Here is a 21772-nt window from a genome sequence, read left to right on the forward strand (position 1 = left end):
GCACTTCTAAGCTTTTTAAAGTTCAGTTTGTCACAGCATGAAAGAAGCCCTGAAAACTGTAGATACATGCTTCTGAAAACTATATGGTTTTGGAGACAAAACAAAAATGGCAACACCAAAAGAGGGAGAAGGAAGCAGATCATAGTAAGCCGCACAGAAGCCCTCTGGGGATTGGATCAGGCCCGTGGGCCAGACATTTGACACCCCTAACTTATACACTATTGAGGTTTCTCATTTCTTTCACTGCATAGATTAGTGTCTTGAGTCTCTTTCTAACTCATACATCTCTTTTTCAAGGCAAGCATCCTTGTCTTTTCATTTCAATCTTACCTTGAAAAACAGATTTATTCTCATCCCAATGAACTAAGGTACAGAAAGGAAAAGGGAGAGTGTGACCTGGCTTGTCTTATATAAATGCCCTCTCATTTTGGACTTCATCAGTGGTCAGTCTCTCTACTGGAGAGAAAGAGAAAGAAACTGCCAAACTAGGCATTACCTTTAACACGAATTCGCCACTGAGACTTGCAGCCTTACTGCAGGGAAAATTCCCAGTGGCAGCTCCTGTGCAAAAAGCACAGATATAACCCATTCTGTTTGGAACTGTGGTGTGGGGAGAGGAGGGCCTCTTTTCTTTCTCCACACTCTTTTTAGCAGCAAAAATGACCCAGGGGGTTTGGGGTAGGTGTTACTTGCCTGTTTGGGAAGCTACTCTCCCACCCCCCACCCCCAATGCTGCAATGCCAACCAGAATCAGGCCCATCTGAGCATTTTACACAGAAGTAGCCACCAGGACTTGTAGCCGTACTACAATATGGCTGCCAGCCTCTGTGGCAAAGTTGTGTAAACAGGGTTGCCTAGTTTGAACCTAAGGGTCCTTTCATTGGTTGTCTTTGACCCATTCATGCCAAGCAAATGCTCTACCATTGAACCACATATTGTTACCTATCTTGAGTTTTCTGTTGAAAAATAAATTGGAATGTATGGTTTGGATTCGAGACTCTTGTTGTTCATGGTAGCCATTTCCACTCCTAGAAAAAGGTGTATGCCAGGCCCGTAGCTATAGGGAGCCTTTGGAGGCCCTGCCCCTTGACTTTCCGTGCAGCGCCCCCCCCCCCCCAACTCAGGGCTCCCAACCCAGGAATATTCAACCTGCCAGCCCCACCTCTCTCTTCCCTGCTGCATGGCCAAGCAGGACAGGAGAGCTAGCCAGCTGTGAGAAGCAGGAAGACCCAGCCTGTTGGCCCCACCTCTTTCTCCTCTCCTGCTTGGCTGAGCAGGACAGGAGAGCAAGTGGTGGTGGGTCTCCATGCTTCTCATAGCAGACCCAGTCTGTTAGCCCCACCTTTTTAAAAATTATACTGTCTTCAAATTTTTAAAAGCCACCTGACCAAAAATTCCTGGCTAAGCCCTAGTGTGTGTGAGAAAGTACTGGGGGTCGGTGGGGAGAGAGAAAAAGAGAGATTTTGTTTGCCAATTTTCCCTTTTCACTGAGGAGCCCCATGATGCTCCTGGGGGTATACTGATGCACAGCAGCATCATTCTAGGAGATACAGAAGGCTAAAGAAGGAGGTAGGAGAGTTGCCACAAATAAAGCACACCTCCGTTTGCTTTCCATAGGACTTGCATCTCTCAGCTGTACATTTATATCCTATAATTATTTAAATAAACACACACTTAAACACAAATATCCAACACTTTCACTGACCTCATCATGCATTTGACAAAACAGGGTTTTGCTTATAAAAAGTTCAAGCTATTGTAAATGAACTAGTCTTTAAAATGCCACAAATCTCTTAACAATTCCCCTTTCACTGGTCAAGACACCTTCAGTTTGAAGTAAAGTAAATACTACCTTTCCTTTGTTGCCGAGTGTATTACTGTCCGTCTTCTTTATTCTCTTGGCAGTTTCTTCGCTGTATTCAAACTGAAGTTTATCAGTGGTTAATTTGTTTTCAGGTCGGTCTTCCAGAATGTTATCTGGAAAGCAATCATTGTTCAGCTGAAGAATTGTAAAGAACACTTTTCTTTTAAAGAGACATTTATGATATTCTGGTAAAGCATTAGGCATTCTTCGGATTAATCAGAAGATATACACTAGCCAAAACTTCAGTGGTAGTATTATTTTCAGTGTGAATCAGCTTCTACTCCAATCTCTTTGGGCTCAGCAGATATTAATGCTCTAAAATTACTTCATGCCTCTTTCACAAAATTGAAATGCCTGCAGATTTCCTTTTAGCCAGAAGCAAAGCATTATTGACTTTCCACTTAAATTTTTGTAAAATTATACTTTATGTTAAAATGGTGGAAATCTGTCAGTTATATTCAGGCAGCAAAAGCTATGACGTTTATCTCAAACTTATAATCAAAAGAGGAAATTGCTTTGTACATTCTTAAATCAGCCAACAGAATAAATATTAAGTGACCCAATAAACTATTCAAATGCAACCAGTGTGCCTAAGTAAAAAGGCAGTGAGGCACATGCAGATATCTGAATAGCAAGTTAATGAAGAATGACAGAAACTCAACACTATGATTTACTGGTATGTGAAATTCAAACTATGCATTTTAATTGACAGTGCAATGGTGAAATTCATGCAGTTAAGATGCTTGACCTTTTACCTTCCTGGCTGTTAGGAGCAGGAGAAGCATTAAGGACATCAGCTACAGGAAAACAGAGTCAGAAAGGGAATAAGAGTAAAGGAAATTCAGAAATAAAGCTAGAGAAACGAATATTACACTGAGACAATGTAGAACTATGACCTTGACATAAAAAATGCACAATTGCCATAGGGAAATCACTGGAAGTGATTATTAGGAAATAAGAGTGTAAAGATGAGTCAGATGGTGTAATTTTACACAACTGCCCCCAGATTAGCCCAGAACAGAGCTCATTTCACAGCATGAATATTATGTTAACTCACAGAAAGACAGCAATCAGGCAGGGGGTGTGGTTTGCCCTAGATCTGGCAAAGAATGTCACCATATTTATAAGCACAGACTTAACGCACATAGCAAGAAACTACCTCAAGAAGTCCTCCATTATAGTGAGAACTTATTGTGATGCAAGAAGGTAAAGTAAAACATTAAATCACTCCTGTTACTCTTTTGTTTTGCACTGTGAGTCTTAAATTTTTAGAGTTGATTCATATCCCACCTAATCAGATAGATCTGTTAGGTACAAGATGTGCCTTGCTTTCCCGCACAACATAAAAACACTGCTTCCTGGACAGAACGTTTTCAACTATATGCCACCAATTAACCTTCTGAGTATCTGAGTCCTTACGAAGGACAGAAGCTGCTTTGTATTACTGGAGCATAACCTAAAATTGGAAGCAGCAGGCACAGGAATCCAGTTTTTAAAAATCTAAAGCTTACTTCAGTAAGGGGGGGGGGAAATCAAAATAATACACAATAATATCCTGACCTGGATAGCCCAAACTAAGAAGGGTTGGCCCTGATCAGGGGTGGAATTCTAGCAGAAGCTCCTTTGCATATTAGGCCACACACCCCTGATGTAACCAATCCTCCAAGAGCTTACAAGTCTCTTTTTTGTAAGGTCTTGGAGGGTTGGCTACATCAGAGGTGTGTGGCCTAATATGCAAATAAGCTTCTGCTAGAATTCCACCCCTGCCCCTGATCAATATTGGAATGGGATACCACCAAGGCAATCCTGCAGAGGCAGGCAAAGGCAAACTACCTCTAAATGTCTCTTGCCTTGAAAACCCTAGAGAGTCACCGTAAGTCTGCTGTGACTTGATGGCAACCCTGCCTCCCCCAGTAATGGAAATTAGAAAGGGATATTTTTCCTAATCAGGCTTCATGTTGGGCAGAAGCTCACAGGAGCGGAGCTCTGGAACGTCTACATTTTAGTGTGCTCTTTCTTTCTTGCCCAACCCCAAACACTTGCTTTTGTGGTCCACTGTTCAAACCCTGTGAGAATTTTGCTGAATTCTAAGAACTGACAAACTTTCTAATATTTTTCCCCACACACAAAAAAATGGGAAAATAAACAAAACATATAAAGCAGACAGATGGAAATCTTCATCATGCCACTGTGGCCACATAGGAGAAAGTAATTTAAAAAGTATGATGGGAGTAAGGTTTTATTAGGACAATTCTAATTCCAGAAGCATTTAAAGGTAGATGCTGAGCTGATATATTTTAGTACACCTTCCAGTGACATCAGGGGTGTGTGGCATATGCAAATAAGTTGTGCTAATGAGCTCAGGCACCTCTTTTTCTACTAAATGACCCCTGTTCCTAATCATAGGTTTCCTTGATTTTTTAAAAAGTACTACCCGTCAGCATGGTGTAGTGGTTAAGGATTTGGACAAGGGTCTGGGGAACCCAGGTTCAAATCCCCATGTTGCCACTGATGCTTGTGGGGTGACCCTGGCCCAGCCATACAATCTCAGCCTGGCTTTTTGCACAGCATTGTAATAAGGACAAAACGGGGGAGAGGAAAATAATGTAGGTTGTTGCGGGTCTCCACTGGGGAGAAAGGCAGAGTATAAATGAAGTTAAATAAAAATTAAAACAAAAATAACTATTAAGTGGCCCTGTCAAGTCCTTTACTGTTAATTGCTGGAATGCCTGCAACTGCATAAAGAAAAAAATTGGGAAAATTAGTATTAAGGAATTTATACATAAGGAATGCACTAAGTTCTTGAGATGTTAGAACACAAAGTCATATACCACCTTATAATATAGTTCTTTTTCCATTCGTTTACATAAACAGTACTTTCATTCTGTTATTCAGAACACACACTGAAGAGTGCCTGAAATTAAACACATTTAAATGAATTGTATAATGCAAGGTAGAAATAAAAAAAATGTGTCCTTCGCTCAAGCTACATGGCAAATGTGCCAGAGCCATGAATCTCAAAAGTGCAACATGATAAGAGTATTCATTTACCATCAGACAGAGACTCATAATCATAATCATATTCATCTTCTTCATCCTCCTCCTCTTCATTCGTTGTGGACAGATTTCCTGCATTCCCACCGTTGCTTGCCAGAGCGTGCATGTATGCCAGCTGGTGAGCCTACAGCATGGAAAAAAATGTTAAAAACAGGCATAGTGAGTAGGGATGCCAACCTCCAGGTAGGATCTAGGGATCCCCAGAATTACAGCTCATCTGCAGACTACTGATAGGTTCCCCTGGAGAAAATGGATGCTTTGGAGGGTGGACTCTATGGCATTCTACCCCACTGTGGTCTCTGTCTTCCCCAGGCTCTATCCTCAAATTTCCAGGAGTTTTCCAACTTGAATCTGGCAACCCTAACAGTAAGATACAGATGTTTTAAGTAACCCACTCTGAGTCTGCTGTGCAGCGGAGGGAGGGTTAGAAATCAAATAAATAAATAATCTTAGAAAAACCCCAAGGCTATTTGTATTTTTATCACTGATATATCCACACTAAATATGTACTTGACAGACTCTCTTTAAGGAGAAAAATAGCTTTAATATTTAAAAAAAACACTCTAATTTTAGCAAACCACACTGGATGTGACAAGCACTTATAGGTAGAGTATCACATTCTCCCTTCATCTCCAAACAGAGGGAATTCCCAGGGGTAGCACTTCAGGTTTATTTTCTCTGGACAAGGGCACATTAGAGACATAAGGCATAGTGGAATCAGCAATTAAAGATTGAACCTGGGACCTTCTGCATGCAAAGCATGTGCTCCACCAGTGAGCAATGTACCTCCTTCACAAAATATAGATGTTTCCTACCAGAAGAAAGTTTGTCAGGTTTCCAACCCGTTTTCTTTCTTTCTCACTGAACTGCTCTTTGCCCTGATTAACCAGCCATTAACAGAGCTCCAGCACTCAGAATGACTTCATTTCATTGGGGAGAGCTGATCTTTCTAAAGTATCAATTAGATACCTACTTGTTGGGATATTATAGTTGTAGTTCCTGAGCTGGCAGCGGGTTGGACTAGAAGACCCTGGTGGTTCCTTCCAATTCTGAGATTAAATAAATAAAAAAAATTGATCTGCACATACTATTTGTGTGTGTGTGTGTGTGTGTTCTGATCAGCTACCTCTAATGAAATGAACGGAGTCAATTCATACAGTCTTATGGCCTAAAATACTCCAAATTTCAGTAGTCTATTATCTTGAGGGGCTATGTATACATTAATAACTAAAAGGCAAAATCTATTGAATTGTACAGCTATGGCCTGTGCAAGTTGTGCATTTGGCCCTAATTTTCCTGTACACAAGATATAGGTGTCTGTATATTGTCACAAGCATCTTCAAATGGAGGTCCAATCTACCCCCCCCCCCCCCCGGGGAAAAACATGGTTGAATAAAGAAGATTGCATGAAGCTGGGTGTCTCGTGTACCATTTTCTGTGCTGGGCACTTTTATCATACATTATATTATGTCCCCAGTGGAGGGAAGCTGCAGAGGTGCTCTTCATTTATAAAATGATTTGCCATAACAAGTAAGCATGCAAACTGGGGAAACCAGATCAGGACAAAAAAAATCCAAACATTTGTTTACAATCCTTTTCCCCTAATAAATATCAGTTAAAAAGGGGTAAACAGCAAGGAACTCCATACTTCAGCTTTATACAAGTCAGTCACTTTAATGACCTGACCATGACCGTGGGTCTATGCGCATCTTCTTTGATAGCTGAGATTATTTATTTCTAGGATGTGTCCAAAGAAAACACAAGCAGATACTTAAAAGATGCAATACTGCATGGTATGGAACTTCACCAGAGACTATCAAGGCAATCTGATCAGGAACTTGGTCACACGTAAGAGCTCAAGCAAGATTTGTCTATCTGGTATGTTCCCTGCAAAGCACACCTAAGCATTATTGCATCAACCCAGAATTCTAGCCTGTGCTATTATGTTGCTTTCTGGTTTACAAACTGCAATGTTCCTCTCAGTAAGTGCATATTTTGCCACCCTGGTATTGTAAAACATAATTTGCTTTGCTGTACTGACAGAAAACATCTCGACTTTCAAACGTTTTGACATGGAAAGATCTTACCTTTTGTTTTAGTATATCCACTGGTGTTTGATGTGCTTTGAGCTTTTTGTTTTTAAGCAGAATCTTTCTTTTCAGTTGAAGGGGAGATGGTAACATTGGATCATCAGAAAAGTCACTCTCAAATAAAAATCTAGCTACCAGCTTATCTCCAAATGTATTCTGAAATATCAAAGAGATGTACAGTATTATGAAAAACATGATTTAAATTCAGAGCCATTGTTGAATGGTATCAGTGTCCCTCATAACTTGCCTTGAAAATGTCAGCCATTTTTCGTTGCTGGGGCAAGGAACAGTGGTTCTCAATAGATATGATGATTGGCATGTCAGTGGTGATAAAGGCATTACGATCAATAGCTTCAACTACTTCCTGTAAAAATCAATATTAGCCATAATTATATATTTCTTCCATGGTCATTACAGCACGACATTCTGTCCCATTCATGATGAAGGAAAGCTAGTTTCTGAATCAACAAATGAAAAGACTTACTGATTAGCAGTCTTGTGATTGTGCTGTTTCCCCTTCAGACCCAAGAAACTGCTCCTGCCAGTAACAATCTGCCCAGGAAATACCCTTTTTAACAGGTGGGCAGCACAGCAGGAATACCAGATAGGTGGGGAGGCAAACTGTAATTTTGCACACCCTGCCCCCCCATTCATGAGTGGGTGGGGAGGAAAGGTGATCTAACTCTATGTCTTTCAGGATCTTATATGATTCTATAAAAGTAAATACCGCTACAAAAGGAATTACAACCTTTACCTTAAAAGGAATCTTACTGGTGAGTGTATGACCATGATAAATTACAGGCATTCCATCATCACCATCCCAGCAATCTAGTTCCACGCTCCGACACCCTTGTAAGAGAACCTGAAATAAAGATGGTCATCATAGTGTATTTCTTGTATAGAACCAAGCAGTATCATGTTCCAGGACTGCAGAGCTAAATATTGAAGTCTGCACAATGCTACTGGCCCACAAAAGGAAACAATACCTTTAAAAATATTTACCTATTCATTTTTCTTCTGCCATTCCTCCAAGGAGCTAAAGACAGCATACATGGTCATGGTTTTATGCAGCATTCATCTTTATGGTCTTATCCTAACAACCACCTTGAGGCTGAGCATGCGTGACTGAACCCTGCAAGCTTCGAGGCTAAGTAGAGATTTGAACATAGGATTCTGCAGGGCTTTTTTTTGTATCAGGAACTCCTTTGCATATTAGGCCACACACCCCTGATGGAGCCAATCCTCCTAGAGCTTACAGCCCTGTAAACTCTTGGAGGATTGGCTACATCAGGGGTGTGTAGCCTAATATGCAAAGGAGTTCCTGATTTTAAAAAAAGCCCTGGGGTTCTGCAATCCTAGACAAACACACTAGCCATTTGACAAAATTTCACAGAATACTAACAGAGTTTCTTATGAACTTTTGGCAATAAATGGCTTTCTGTTTACTACTACGATGCAGACAATTCAGCCTCTCTACTCATTACGCGCTTATTGCAATTATTATTGATAACTTTCAAAATTGTAAAGAAGCAGACAAATTCTGTATTATATGAGTCATAATTTCAGTCCTATAATATTCTGCATTACCTGTCTATAGAGAATTCTTCCACACAGACACAATGTTTTAGATATTCATATAAGGTACACAGCTGTTATGAACACAACAGCTTTCTTTCTGAACTTTCTCAAGCATAGACTTGCTACTTTCTCCTCCTCCTTCTGGTATATCTGGTCCATTATTGAGTATCAAACTTGAGCAACTTACACTTGGGCACGGAGGAAGATTGACTGAAGACAGGACACTGTGCATAGACCTTCCTTTCCTGCGAGTGGCTCATATTTGCTGAGATGGAGGGAGGACAACAGGGAACTCTACTGAGCCTTATCCCAACCCTTCTGCATATAAATTCTGCAACAGCACTAGGATGGATTCTGTACTGTTTTTATGTTTCTTTATTTTGTTGTATGCTGCACAGTTTGTCTTTGCAACATCCTTCCAAGCCAATCACTATTCCCACAACTGCAATGTTTTCTTGTCCTCTCCATACATTTACACATGCAAATGTGAGCACAAAACAGATCTGACAAATAAGACAATTTGTGAACACCATTCTATAGGGGTCAAATTTCACTCATTTGAGCAGAAATGTGGAAAATAAGTTTTGTAAATCAATCAGTAAGTAAGTGTACATAAATGTGGTATATGTACATGTAAATATATCATCATGAACAAGACAAGTATTTTATACAGGTACCTATGGTCAGGGAACTGACTAGTTGCAGCTCCTTGTTGACAGAATGTTCCACTGTGGTGTGACCCTCCCTGCATAATATATGAAATGAGCTTATAAAGTGAAAAACAAATTTTTCACTGTTAATGAAGTGAGAATTAAATTCCCACTCACAGGAAGTTTGATGCTTCTGCAAATTCTTTGAAACTTAATCTCTCTCCAACATACACAAAATATAACTCCAAGACCACTGGAGAGCAACGCTTGGTTTTGTGCGGATCGCATTGCTTGGAAAGAATGTCAAAAATATTATATAATATTCCTAGAAGAAACAATCTCATGAGTAACTATTTCACTACAAGCTCATCTTTTCAGCACAACTTACATTATTTTGAATGGTGCTTTGACATTTAAATGAACTAACATATTAGCTCAGTCTTTCCTGTGGGAAAGTCTAATTTTAGCAGGTTAGGTCAGACTGGCTAGTGTCTAAATGCTACAACTCTCAAATGAAACCCATTTTTCTTGCATTAGAACAAAGCTATAATATATAAGTTTTTTTAAAAAAAGCATCTGAGCACAACTGTGCACACAAGCAGTTTTCCCACACGATCATGTTTTTCTATGTTTTACAACCAAGTATTTGGAACATTTAAGGTTTAGAGAGCAGAAAAGGTCATGCTTCTGTGACGTTCCAGATAAACAAACAAACCCTTAGAGGGGAAGGAGGGAGCAGGCTGATTTGGTATACCTGGCTGTAAAGCTCCACAGAAGATTCTCCTTTAAGCTGATGTCCTGTGAGGTATGTATTATGTGAAGACTCAATGAAATAATATGAGAGGGGATATACCATGTCTTCTAAATTTTCTTGAGACTCATTGTTCAGAGATGCAAAGTTATCTTTATCCATCAAAAATCTAGAGACACAGGAAATTAAAGTGAATGCTTCATGAAAGACATGCAAAGCAAGTAAAACAATTAAAGTGATCCACAGGTAGTTACCGTGCAAATCCTTCAAACGACATTAATCCTTGCTGGTACATATTGATACTTGGTTCAAACTTCTGCAATAAGAAAAATGTCAACAGCTTAATTTAAAAGAAACACTTTTAGGTAGGGTTTTTTGGGGGGAGGGGAGTTATGACTGGGGTTACACTATAATTTGGTTACAACCAGGGTTTTTGAAAATGGAACTAGTTTGTAGAAGAGATTTTTAATGCTTTCTTTTCCTCTCAGCAACCCCATTCCTAAAGTTGCTACTAAGTTCCAGAGGAGCTCCTGAAGAGAGAGAGCAGAAAATGACCCCCAATACAACGACCCCTGTTCTTTCCAAAGCTCTGCTCTTGCAAAACCCAGGAAAGAGGGGGGAATTAGCCGTTCCTTATGCCTACCACCACCACCCATGTTGCATGGCGTATTACCCTGAAGGACTTTTAGAGAAACACTCATGAAACAGATTGAGGCTGGCTATAAGGAAGCAGTACCCTGGCTACTCTCACACACAACGCTCCCCTCCCCGACTATTTTTCCATAGCCATTTTTGGTCTTGAAACCTATTTAGGGAAAAAAATGGGATGGTGATGGTGTTGGAATAGTTTCAAGAAGGAAACAAGAGCTAGAAGGAGAATTCAGAATCTCCCTCCTGCTCATCACTTGTCTTCACTGGGAACTGCTTGCCCACCTCACTTTACAGATATGCAGCACAACCAAGTGTTAAAAGAAGCATGTCTGCCACTAGCACATCTTACTCAGCCCTGTGAAGTAACCTGAATTTACCGAGAGGTGTTTTGGTTATGAAAAACAAGTGTATGACAGATGAAATTATAAAATGACTGAAGTGAGCTCAAGGACTTTAAACCTGAAGGAATATCAAGCTGACCTAAGAAGGTGTTGTGCCAAAATATATGTATCAGTGCTCCCTCTAAGCTGTGTAAGCAAAAATTCTACTTTGTAAGCTGCTAGCATTAAAGTTGTGAGCCAACAATTTGGCTGCTTCATAAATTAGTTTGCTCTGGGGCTAAGTTTGTCTGAGCAAAGACAAAAAAGTGTGAGCAAGAGACTAAAAAAACTGTGAGCTCACACTAACTCAGCTTAGAGGAAACACTGATCAGCATATAGTTACATTGTTGGAACTGTGTGCTTGATGTCCACTGTGAGCAAGAAACAAAGTTGTGCTGTCTCAGGCATTCCAGGCCAAGAACAAGATCTACTTGTTACCCAAGTTCTCTGAACGCAGCAGATGACTTGAAAAAGAGACAAGTTCTTTTTTAAAAAGTAGCATCAAACACTCAGCACGCTCAAATTCTCTCTTTGTTGCTTAAAGAAGGGGAAAGTCTCATTCTGTGCCTTTCTCCTCTACATATGCAAAAAACTAGGGAGGCAGAAACCCTACTGGGATTCAGTGAAGGGCAGGAGCACCAACAGGCTCTCATGCTCCTTCCAGCACCTCTGACCCATGACACAACATAAGACACCATGCTGATTTCAAACTTCTCTAATGTCCAACAGGAAGTGATAGACCTGTAAGTCTTTTGCAATGTGGAAAGAATGTGAAGATGTGTTGACCTTTTATGACAAAGCGAGAGAGCTACCCCACTCTTCCAAGCCAGCTGGAAATGCAGAGAATTCATGTACCTCTATCCCATGCAAATACTAGGCATCCTGGTGGTGGGAGAGGGAGGTGAACCATAGTTTCAGTCAGGGCCTTTTTTTGTAGCAGGAACTCCTTTGCATATTAGGCCACACACCCCTGATGTAACCAATCTTCCAAGAGCTTACAGGGCTCTTAGTACAGGGCCTACAGTAAGCTCTTGGGGGATTGGCTACATCAGGGGGTGTGGTCTAATATGCAAAGGAGTTCCTGCTACAAAAAAAGCTCTGGTTACAGTAGATTTCTTGGGGTTCTTTAAAATCCTTTCAGGGGGTTGGCTCAAGAAGATCACTAAAGGCAAACCTGAAATACAGTTTGCACACCATGACTGATCTTCTGCAACACACAATCCAAGGAGAAAGCCAAATGTGTTCAATGTGTGAGCCTGGTTCACTCGTGGGAAGACTGAGACCCAAGAGACTTGGCCAGTGCCACTGGGAAGCTCAGCTTCCATCATGCATATTAAAGACTGATTATATCTTTAACTCTTTCTCATTGAGCTAGTTTGGTGTCCTGGTTAATTGTGCAGACTCTTATCTGGGAGAACTGGGTTTGATTCCCCACTCCTCCACTTGCAGCTGCTGGAATGGCCTTGGGTCAGCCACAGCTCTCATAGGAGTTGTCCTTGAAAGGGCAGCTGCTGTAAGAGCTCTCTCAGCCCCACCTACCTCACAGGGTGTCTGTTGTGGGAAAGGGAGGTAAAAGGAGATTATGACCACTCTGAGATTCAAAGCATAGGACGGGATATAAAACCAGTATCATCTTCTTGTTCACACTAATTCAACAGCACTGAATTGTGACTGGACTGTTTCCTGTTCTTTGTTTAGTGATGCTACATATGAATTTGGTACCTTTCCATATACAGTAACAGCACACAGTGCTGCACCACTGTAAAATCTTGGGTCAGCCCACAACTTTGGAAAACTCCAGAGGTACAGGGAAGTGCCTGCAAAAAATGGTCAAGCAATGTGAATAGATACATTTCTATGTCTTTGCCTTACTAACCTGGATTATACTGAGGATTTCATCATATGTGTAGTGTTCTCCTTGGCAATTTACTAGGAAGTCATTGAGTTGCTGGATGCCCATTCCAAATATTCCTAGAGAGGTGCTTTCTACTCCAGTGCCATTAGTAACAATGCTTGCTGCAGCAACAGCATCAGATATTTGTCGTTGGTTGTCAGATAGCTGCTGTCTACTCTTAATGAACAATCCCAAATCTGAAATGTTTCTTGTCAGTAAATCTAAAACAATCACAAAAACTTCAAATGTAGAAAGCATAATACTTTATAAAGTGTAGATATGTATATTTTGACATCAAGTCTGTTCTGCCATCAGGCGAGCCTATGAATTAATGACTTTGAAATGTCTCATCAACCTTTAATGTTCTAATGGCCTGGGTCAGAAATATTTGAACATGGCATATATATTCAGAACTTTAAAATGTATTTATTTCAATAATGTGATTTACAAAAATGCAAAGCTAACCAATATTAAAGGTATCTAAAGCACAGTGAATAATGCATTTGGTAAGGTTTAAATAAAATCATGGAAGGTGTAAATCACAGTGGATCTCTCTATTGAAAAGTTCTGTCATAACTTTATGTGAGCCAGTGCCTGGTTCTGAATGTTTACTGGTAGTTTTGGGTTGAAATATCTTATTGCTTAAAATAATTCAAAGTTTTTGAAAGCACAGTTCCCTAAGAACTCTTCCTATGCCAACTACACATATTTTAATTGCTCCTAACAACTATGTTTTTTGGACTGCATTACCATTCTCAGTCACATATAATTAAATCTCATTTGTTTCAGTGCACTCTTGTGTTAATAAGCATTATTATTATTATTGAGCTTGCATTTTCCCCTCCTGCTCAACAGCAGCAAATAAGTCATTGTAGTTCTTATTTTACAGCTACATTTGAGAGAGAGAGGCTCAGTGCAGCTTTGTATAAAACCTTGACTTAATTAAACTAACAAAAAGTTGGAGTCAGGTGGTAGCCTATGTTGGTCTGAAGCAGTAGGACAAAGGAGTCCAGTGGCACCTTTAAAACCAACAAAGTTTCATTCTAGGTACAAGCATTCGTGTTCAGCACACTTCCTTAGATACAATGAAATAGAATTTACCAGTTCATACATATAAGGCAGAGGTTGAACAGCATACAACATTATGAAGATGTTTTAACAGATACAAACAGGAATAACAAGCTAAATTGATAAGGTCACCACTGTTTGGATTTAAAGGGGGGGGAGAACAGTGAGGCTAATAAATATGTCAAAACTGGAAATAGATGTGTAAATGTATCCTTCTTAATTATGGAGTGCTAAGGTAACCTCCATGCTTGAGAGAAGACAGATGGAGCATAACTCCAATGTCTCAGTTTAATTACTGAGCAACCGTGAGCTGAATCCTAGCATAACAACCTTAACCATTGTTAAAATGAACTGTGGTTTTGAGTTATTTCTGAACAGAGCCATAGCAACATTACACTATTCAAACTAACAAGCTTTAAACATACAGTTAAAATAGTATCTCTCACCTAAATCAGGCTGGAGGCCATTAGATTTTTCATCAATCTTTAAGGATGTATATACTGGAGCAGAATCAGAACCCAGTCGACTGCAGGGTACAGCGTACATATCAAAGAGATCTTTCAGATCCTTGCGACTTCGAACACTGTAATGTACAAATTATGTATTATTATCTATTCCCTTTTTTAAAAAAGCCTTGTAGAAACTCATGCTAGTAATCAATATAATAGATTTTACCTGAAAGACTTGAAGAGCTCTACAAATTCAACAAAAGTCATGCTGCTGTCAGAAACCATAAAGTTTTGGAAGCCTTTCAACCCTCCTTTAACCCTTCCATGCCAACTGCTGCTGCTCCATGCACTAAAAGAAAAAGGAGGCCACTATAAATTTCTTTGTGTCTGTATAGCAGGTATACATAAAAACTGTAATTTGTGTTGGCTGAAATTGGCTTGACTCTATATATTAACACTATTTTAAATCTGCATTTATTCTTTTTCAAATATAGTCTACCTAAGGAAAATCAAATGGTAATGCTTTTCCTTACCTTCAAGGTGCTAGCTGCATGTTTGAATACATGACCAAGAAAAAGTTCCATGCAGACAGAAATGCAACATGTCATGGAGGCAGAGTTCAACTTCAACTCCCCAGCTTCCCCAGTTTTCTACAGGGAATGGGCCTTTGGGGTTATTCAGATTGTTTATACCAACAAAAACTTTGCCATTTGATTAAGAGGGCTGTAAAACGGTCCCTTTAGGGTTTCTTAAGTAGATACTCTATTCCAAACTTTTCCACACTTATAAGAAGGCTATTTTAAACAAAGAAAACTTATACTCCTGTTAGTTTACTTATGCAATTCCACTAGTTTTAGTAAAAAGACCGGAGTGTTTTTGCTAAAGCATTAGCAAAAGAATCCATAATGAAGCAATTGTTGTAACTGAAAGAATAGTTAACTTTTACTTAATGTCCCTTCACAAATTCCCTCTTTGTAACATAGTAACATAAAACCTCTTTGTAACATAGTAATAATGACACATATTTAGGACCATGAATATGCATTCTCTTTCATCCTATCCATTCCTCTTTCCAAAAAACTCACTCCTTTTCCCCACTATTCTAGACCAGTTAAATGTAACATTGGTTCTAAACAAAATTAAATACAGTCACTGCTAACCAGGCTTTCTCCTCAATCAGAAATGGAAACCAAAGTTTAAGATCATTAGGAAATCCTAGCTAGTATTAACCATGGTTAACATGCTTGTCAGAGGAAAGGTACAGTCCCATAATCCACTCTCAAACTCATAACTGCATTTAAGAGATCCTTAGTATAGCAGACCAGAGCCATTTTTCAGATAACAACCAGCAGGTAGTATTGTTTAAGTAGCTTAAAATGGTTTCAGATTTGCAGCTGTGATGGTCTGCAGTAGAAGAAGCAAGATTCGAATCAAGTAGTTCCTTAAAGACCAACTATCCAGAATGTAAGGTTTTGAGAGTCAAAGCTCCCTTTGTCAGATACTTAAGACAATTTCTTAGTGGTTTACAGCGGTACAATAAACCACTATTCTATCAAGAGCTAAACTATATGTAATGTCTCCCTTCGGCTGTTGGTTCCCAGGTTAGAGTACTCACTCAAGTAACCATTCTCAAGTCCATTCAGCAGAGACAAGCTGGCTCAAAACATCAGCCATTTATTTGCAAGGAGACAACTCCAACAACCAGCAACTTCAGCTAACAAGAGCTCCACCCAATAGGACCAAACTAAATCACACAGATATTAGTCAAGGAGCAGACTGTTCTATTACATACATAAATACATACATACAATGTACCACAATACACAAGACTTTATTTAATGAGGCTGGTCCAGGTTCCCAAGGCCTGACTCACTTTCTCTGCAGCTTCACAGCAGCTGCAGAGAATGTCCATTTAAAACTTGTGGGGGGGGGGGATTCAGCTCAGAATCATGGCGCAAGGGGATAAGAGGCTCTTGCCTCCCTCCTCTGCTATTTTTCAAAGCCAAAACAGTTCAGTAGTAGTTATTTGCCTCTCGTTGCTGCTCTATGTGTACCTGACTCATTAGAAAACCAGAACCCAGGCCTGACTTGATAAAAAAAAAAATGTCTCATGTAGTTTGGTGCTGATTCTGATGTGATGACATATTTACCTTTAAAATACTGACAGCAGAGCAAAGAGCTGGTTTCAGAAAGAGAAACTAAATGGAAGTCGAAATCCTCTTCCTGTATAACTCTGAGACAAAAATGAAGCTCCACAAGCCTGAAATTCACATTTTATAGACAGGCCAAGATGTCTAGTTTATGTCTCATCTGCTTGAGCCCTTAGTGGCCTCTTTTAAATGCAGTGGGGAAAACATAGGTTTATTTATAACATTTTTATTCTGCCCTTTCTACAAAGAGCTCCACGAGACATATGTGAAGTTCACACTTTCCTTTATCTAAAAGATAAGCTTTGCTGAGAGACAGATCAGAGACAGACTTCTAGAGAAGTCTCTCTTAGGCTATCATGATAATCTAGATAATGATTATATCTCTAGATTTAGATAGAGAGATGGCTCAAGGCCACCCAGTGGGATTCTTGCCTGAGTGTAGATTTAAACCTGAATTGCTCACAATCAGACCAAACTGTCAGTTGCTAGGATTGTCTTGCTGCAACTAAAAATACCATCCTGTTCTAGACAAGCTGAACAGAACCATGGAACTGGTTGGCCCAGCTGCAGCGCATGTTTATTGAAAAGGGAAAAATTGTAATGTTTCTTTTGGCAAATATTAGTTCCCTCTACAATTTTCTCTAAAAATATACTCTATAATAATGGCCACGACTCCCAAGATCGTGGGCCTAAGTTTTCCACAGGGCATTTAAGGCTAATCTAATTTTTACTTACACATACAAATGCATATAACTGAAATTAAGCCTGTTGCTGGTCAGCTAACAACAGGGAGTCAATTTGGGCTGCTGGTGAGGGAGGCTATAAAGAACTCCCCCAGGTGTATCTGTAGATTAACTACACTCCCGTGTTGCTTCCAAAGCATCCATACATACATAAGGCTAAGCATTTTTCTTAGTTAGTTTTTAAAATCCAAAGTCATATTTTCTCTTTACCTGGACTGACTTTTTGTTGAAGATGTCATCACAGGAGAAGATACTGGCCTGACAGGTGAAGATAACCCAGATGCTACATTAGACGAAACTGAGGTAGACAAAGATTGTGTCCTTTTGGAAGGCAGAATGTTGGTGCCAGTAAGATTTGTTTCTAAGGAAAACAAATTTGCATCACTAAAAGGTTGGAAATACCCCTCTCCTTAAAATAAAAGTCCTATATGAGCTATCAGTGTTATGCCCCCCAAAATATAAACCAGTTAGAAGTATTTTATAGGGGGCTGTTGATGAAAAAACACACAACTTTTCATGCTACATAGTACTGCCAAGCAAAGTAAATGTACTCAAAATCTTCCATCTTGTTACACTGCACAAAATGTACAAAAAACAGTTCAATAAACACCTTAATTGCATGTCTCACGCTGAGCATGAGGTCAATTCTCTATTAAATAAAAAATAAAGTGTTACTTCCATTTTAATGTCTCATTAGGTATTTCCCCCAGATACATGCAGTAATTTCCCCATACTAATTAAAACCTTCCAGGCAACAAGCCTTTAAACGAGGATGAGAACCCTAAGGCTTAACTTAAAATAGAAAGGAGTGGAACAAGGAAAATAGCTGGATCAGCAACATGGGAATTACTAGAATAACCATTTTCAATGACAATCATAATATAATTTGTTCTGCTAAAAGACATCACAAAGAACTAATTAAATGGCTTTTTAAAGGTTCTGTTATACCCTAAACTTGTATTGTTATGTCCTAACAAACAGCAGAGCCTCATCAACTCCAAGAGCTAGAAAAGAAAACCTTCCTTACCATTCCACTGCTCCAACTATCTTTACAAATAGCATGGCAAGCTACATAAGCCCTGGAAGGCTTCCTGACCTGACCTCTTACAAGTCTGCTTCTGTCATGATGGTCTGGCCACCATTGCAGTTGCCCATGCAACAGGCAACCAGAAATGATGGCAGAACTCTCACAAGAAGAAGGCAATCTCTTGAGGCTTCAAGTTGCACCTTTAAGACCAACCAATTTTTATTTAGAACGTAAGCTTTCGTGTGCACTTCATCAGACGAGGAATCCAGCACAGTGAGCAAAGACATACACAGTGAGCAGCCATACATAGCTATTAGTGATGCAAATTGATATACAATTTGTCAATACAAATAATTATACTGATACACAATTCTAAAGAAACACATTGGAAACAATGTGTTTCTCTCTTAGAATTGTGTATCAGTATAATTATTTGTATTGACATACTCAAAATAGGGATATTGGCTGTATATCTCATTACATATACTTTACCCATTTTCACTATATTTTATTGTATTCCTTTTTCCTATGGCAAACTAGAATGATGTTTACATGTTAAAAAGTAAATTAGGTGGACAAGAACATCATTATTCAATGTATTTCTGTTTTAGCTGTATTGACGCACTCAAACAGGGACTTGGTTGCTTATCCCATTACATATATTGAACCCATCTCCCATTGTCATTGACAGACAATCTCACATTTTGACATACTACTGTTTTGTTGCTTTCGCATGCTCATGCTACTCAGATCAAAGGTTTGCTCAATTTGTTAATTTTACTATTCTATCATTGTACCATTTTACCTTCTAAACCACTGCCTACCGGATAATTTTACTTCACTGTCATTGGTTCTTAAATCTGTACCATGTTGCATTCTGGGCCACTGTCTACCAGCTATGTATGGCTTAGCTCATTGTGCTGGATTCCTCGTCTGATGAAGTGTGCTTAAGAGCACACGAAAGCTTACGTTCTAAATAAGAATTGGTTGGTCTTAAAGGTGCAACTTGACTCCTGCTTTGTTCAGCTGCTTCAGACCAACACAGCTGCCCGCTTGGATCTATCTTGAGGCTTCAGGCACCTGTATACATGGCTTACCACACTGCTTCCAAAGAATCCTAGGAAAGCGAGAAGGTATAAGGAGTATAATTTCCTCCAGCTCCCACATGGGGGGTGATGGGAGTAGAAGGCAGGCAGATTACAGCGGAGGATGAGATAGATGCAAAATCTGCCACAAGGCAACTGCCACAAGTTGTATCATTTTAGAACTGGCTCTCTTATAAAACCAACAGGGCCCACAAAAAGAGTATCAATCATTTCCAAGTCAGAAAAAGTAGTTCCTGTTAATGTTAACTTTGGCAATATAAAAAGTTGCAATTATGTAGCACACCTTGAACATTTAACAGGAAGGCATGTTTTAAAATTTAGTCTGGAAGCATGCATATTATTTAAAGAGCACACTACCCTAACAAAATTACAAGTCAAATTTGGAACCCAGTAAAATATAAACATAGGTATAACTTCAATTTTATTGAAAATATTAAAGAACATACATGTTTTGTTTGTGAGAAAGTATGATCTAATCACAAGCAGAAGGGCATTTTGTGTCCAGCCACATGACTTACATCCAAACAAAGAAACTATAATGGGACAAAACTATTACTTTCATTTACCAATAACCAATACTCCCTGTGGAGTCTTCTAAGCAAAAATTCTACTTGTGAGCTACTGGCATTAAAGTTGTGAGCTACTGCATAAATTAGTTTGCTCTGGGGCCTTTTTATCCTGAGCTAAGACAAAAATGTGTGAGCCAGAGGCTAAAAAACTGCAAGCTAGCTCACATTAACTCAGCCTAGAGAGAACATTGCCAATAACCCTTTTCCAGATGCACTAGTATGCCAATGGCTAATCTAGTTTGCCACTACTAGTCAAAATGGTGACAGACCACAATTCCCTACAAAAATCTTTTTACCTATATCTAGTATTTCATTCAGCAAGATCAGCTCCTTAGGGATATTGCTTATATGACATATACAACTGATAAGGGCGACAGAAAAGTGATTTCAAATGGACCCCTCCTTTATTCAAAGCATCTTCCAGTGGAGCTTGCATTTAGAAGTAGAGGGATAAAAGCTCCCTCAATTATAATTTAAAATTTCTAAAACAGTTGTTTTTTTAAAATGTAGGCTGGAGAAGAATCTTGAGAATCCCTTGGGGTGCAGCCACACCTCACATTAAAAGTGGGTGTGTAGCGCTCAAATTTGAACTGCTGTTCAGACGAGCATCCAAGAATGCAACTCATTCTGTTGTTGAGTGATCACACATCCAAAACTATCACTCTCTTTTCTTGGAGCATGCGTGATCAGATGTTGATTTCTGGGAGGGGGGGGGGTCCATTGAACATGCGCCCAACTGTTTGGAGGTGGGAAATCAAACAATGCTTCAGAGGCAGGGGGGAAGGGGGAAAATTTCCGGAATTAACATTGCGGATTCAAACCAGGGAACTGCCAGGAATTAATTTCCTAGAAATTGGAAGTGACAATGATATCTGGAAATCCTCCACATTGAAAAAAAAAGATTTTTTTCCTGTTCTGAAGAGTGGGATAATGTTTCCCCCCACTCCGATCCTGTGTTGATTGGAGAAGCAGAAGCATCACCTCAGATTCCCGGATGATCTGGCAATGCGCATGTCTGCTGGGGCTTTTTTAAAAAAAAAAAGGGTGGGAGGGGCGGTAAACATTCCAAGGGGCAGTATCGCACGTGAGCTGCCCAAACAGGAAAAAGCCGATTTTGTGCCGCTGTTTTGAAAAAGGGCCGGACTTTCTGCACTGTCAAATTAATGCGGCACTGATCCGCAGCAAGTCGGAATGACCCTGGATGACGCTCGATTGCCAGATGTGGATGTTTGAACGAACACATTTAATCCATCAGCGAGACGGAGCTGTGTCGCCACTAATGGTATGTCTGGCTGCACCCTTGGACTGCTAGAAGATCAAATCAGTCAGTCCTAAGGAAAATCAACCCAGACTGTTCACTGGAAGGTCAGATGCTGAAGCTGAAGCTCAAATACTTTGGCCACCAAATGAGAAGGGAGCACTCACTGGAGAAGACCCTGATGCTGGGAAAGACAGAAAGCAAAAGAAGAAGGGGATGGCAAAAGATGAGACGGCTGGGCAGCGTTACTGATGTAACGAACATGAATTTGAGCAGACTTCAGAGGATGGCAGAAGACAGGAGGGTCCGGCGTGACTTTGTCCATGGGGTTGCAAAGAGCAGACTCAACTGTGCGACTGAACAACAACAACAAAACCCCTATTACTGTAGGGAATACTCACAAATCTCTTAGAGAGTCGCGAATGCAAAGCAGTGCCTTCAAGGCCTTCTTACACCATAGCACCACATGTTGTTCAACAGCCTATTC

General features: G+C 39.8%; 1 protein-coding gene across 1 annotated transcript in view; it reads right to left on the bottom strand.

Annotated features, from left to right (window-relative positions):
* Window positions 1-21772, bottom strand: part of PLCE1 (phospholipase C epsilon 1) — a 181197-nt gene that overhangs the window by 21550 nt on the left and 137875 nt on the right. The window contains exons 11-22 of the mRNA XM_060241319.1: window positions 17536-17686; window positions 14659-14781; window positions 14430-14566; window positions 12898-13136; window positions 10245-10306; window positions 9994-10159; window positions 7766-7873; window positions 7259-7375; window positions 7009-7167; window positions 4916-5045; window positions 2620-2661; window positions 1853-1977 (exon numbers count right to left, since the gene is read on the bottom strand). Coding sequence (XP_060097302.1) covers window positions 1853-1977; window positions 2620-2661; window positions 4916-5045; window positions 7009-7167; window positions 7259-7375; window positions 7766-7873; window positions 9994-10159; window positions 10245-10306; window positions 12898-13136; window positions 14430-14566; window positions 14659-14781; window positions 17536-17686 — 1559 coding nt within the window. The remainder of the gene's footprint in view (window positions 1-1852; window positions 1978-2619; window positions 2662-4915; window positions 5046-7008; window positions 7168-7258; window positions 7376-7765; window positions 7874-9993; window positions 10160-10244; window positions 10307-12897; window positions 13137-14429; window positions 14567-14658; window positions 14782-17535; window positions 17687-21772) is intronic.

This window comes from Heteronotia binoei, chromosome 6, assembly GCF_032191835.1.
Source record: "Heteronotia binoei isolate CCM8104 ecotype False Entrance Well chromosome 6, APGP_CSIRO_Hbin_v1, whole genome shotgun sequence".
Lineage (NCBI taxonomy): Eukaryota > Metazoa > Chordata > Lepidosauria > Squamata > Gekkonidae > Heteronotia > Heteronotia binoei.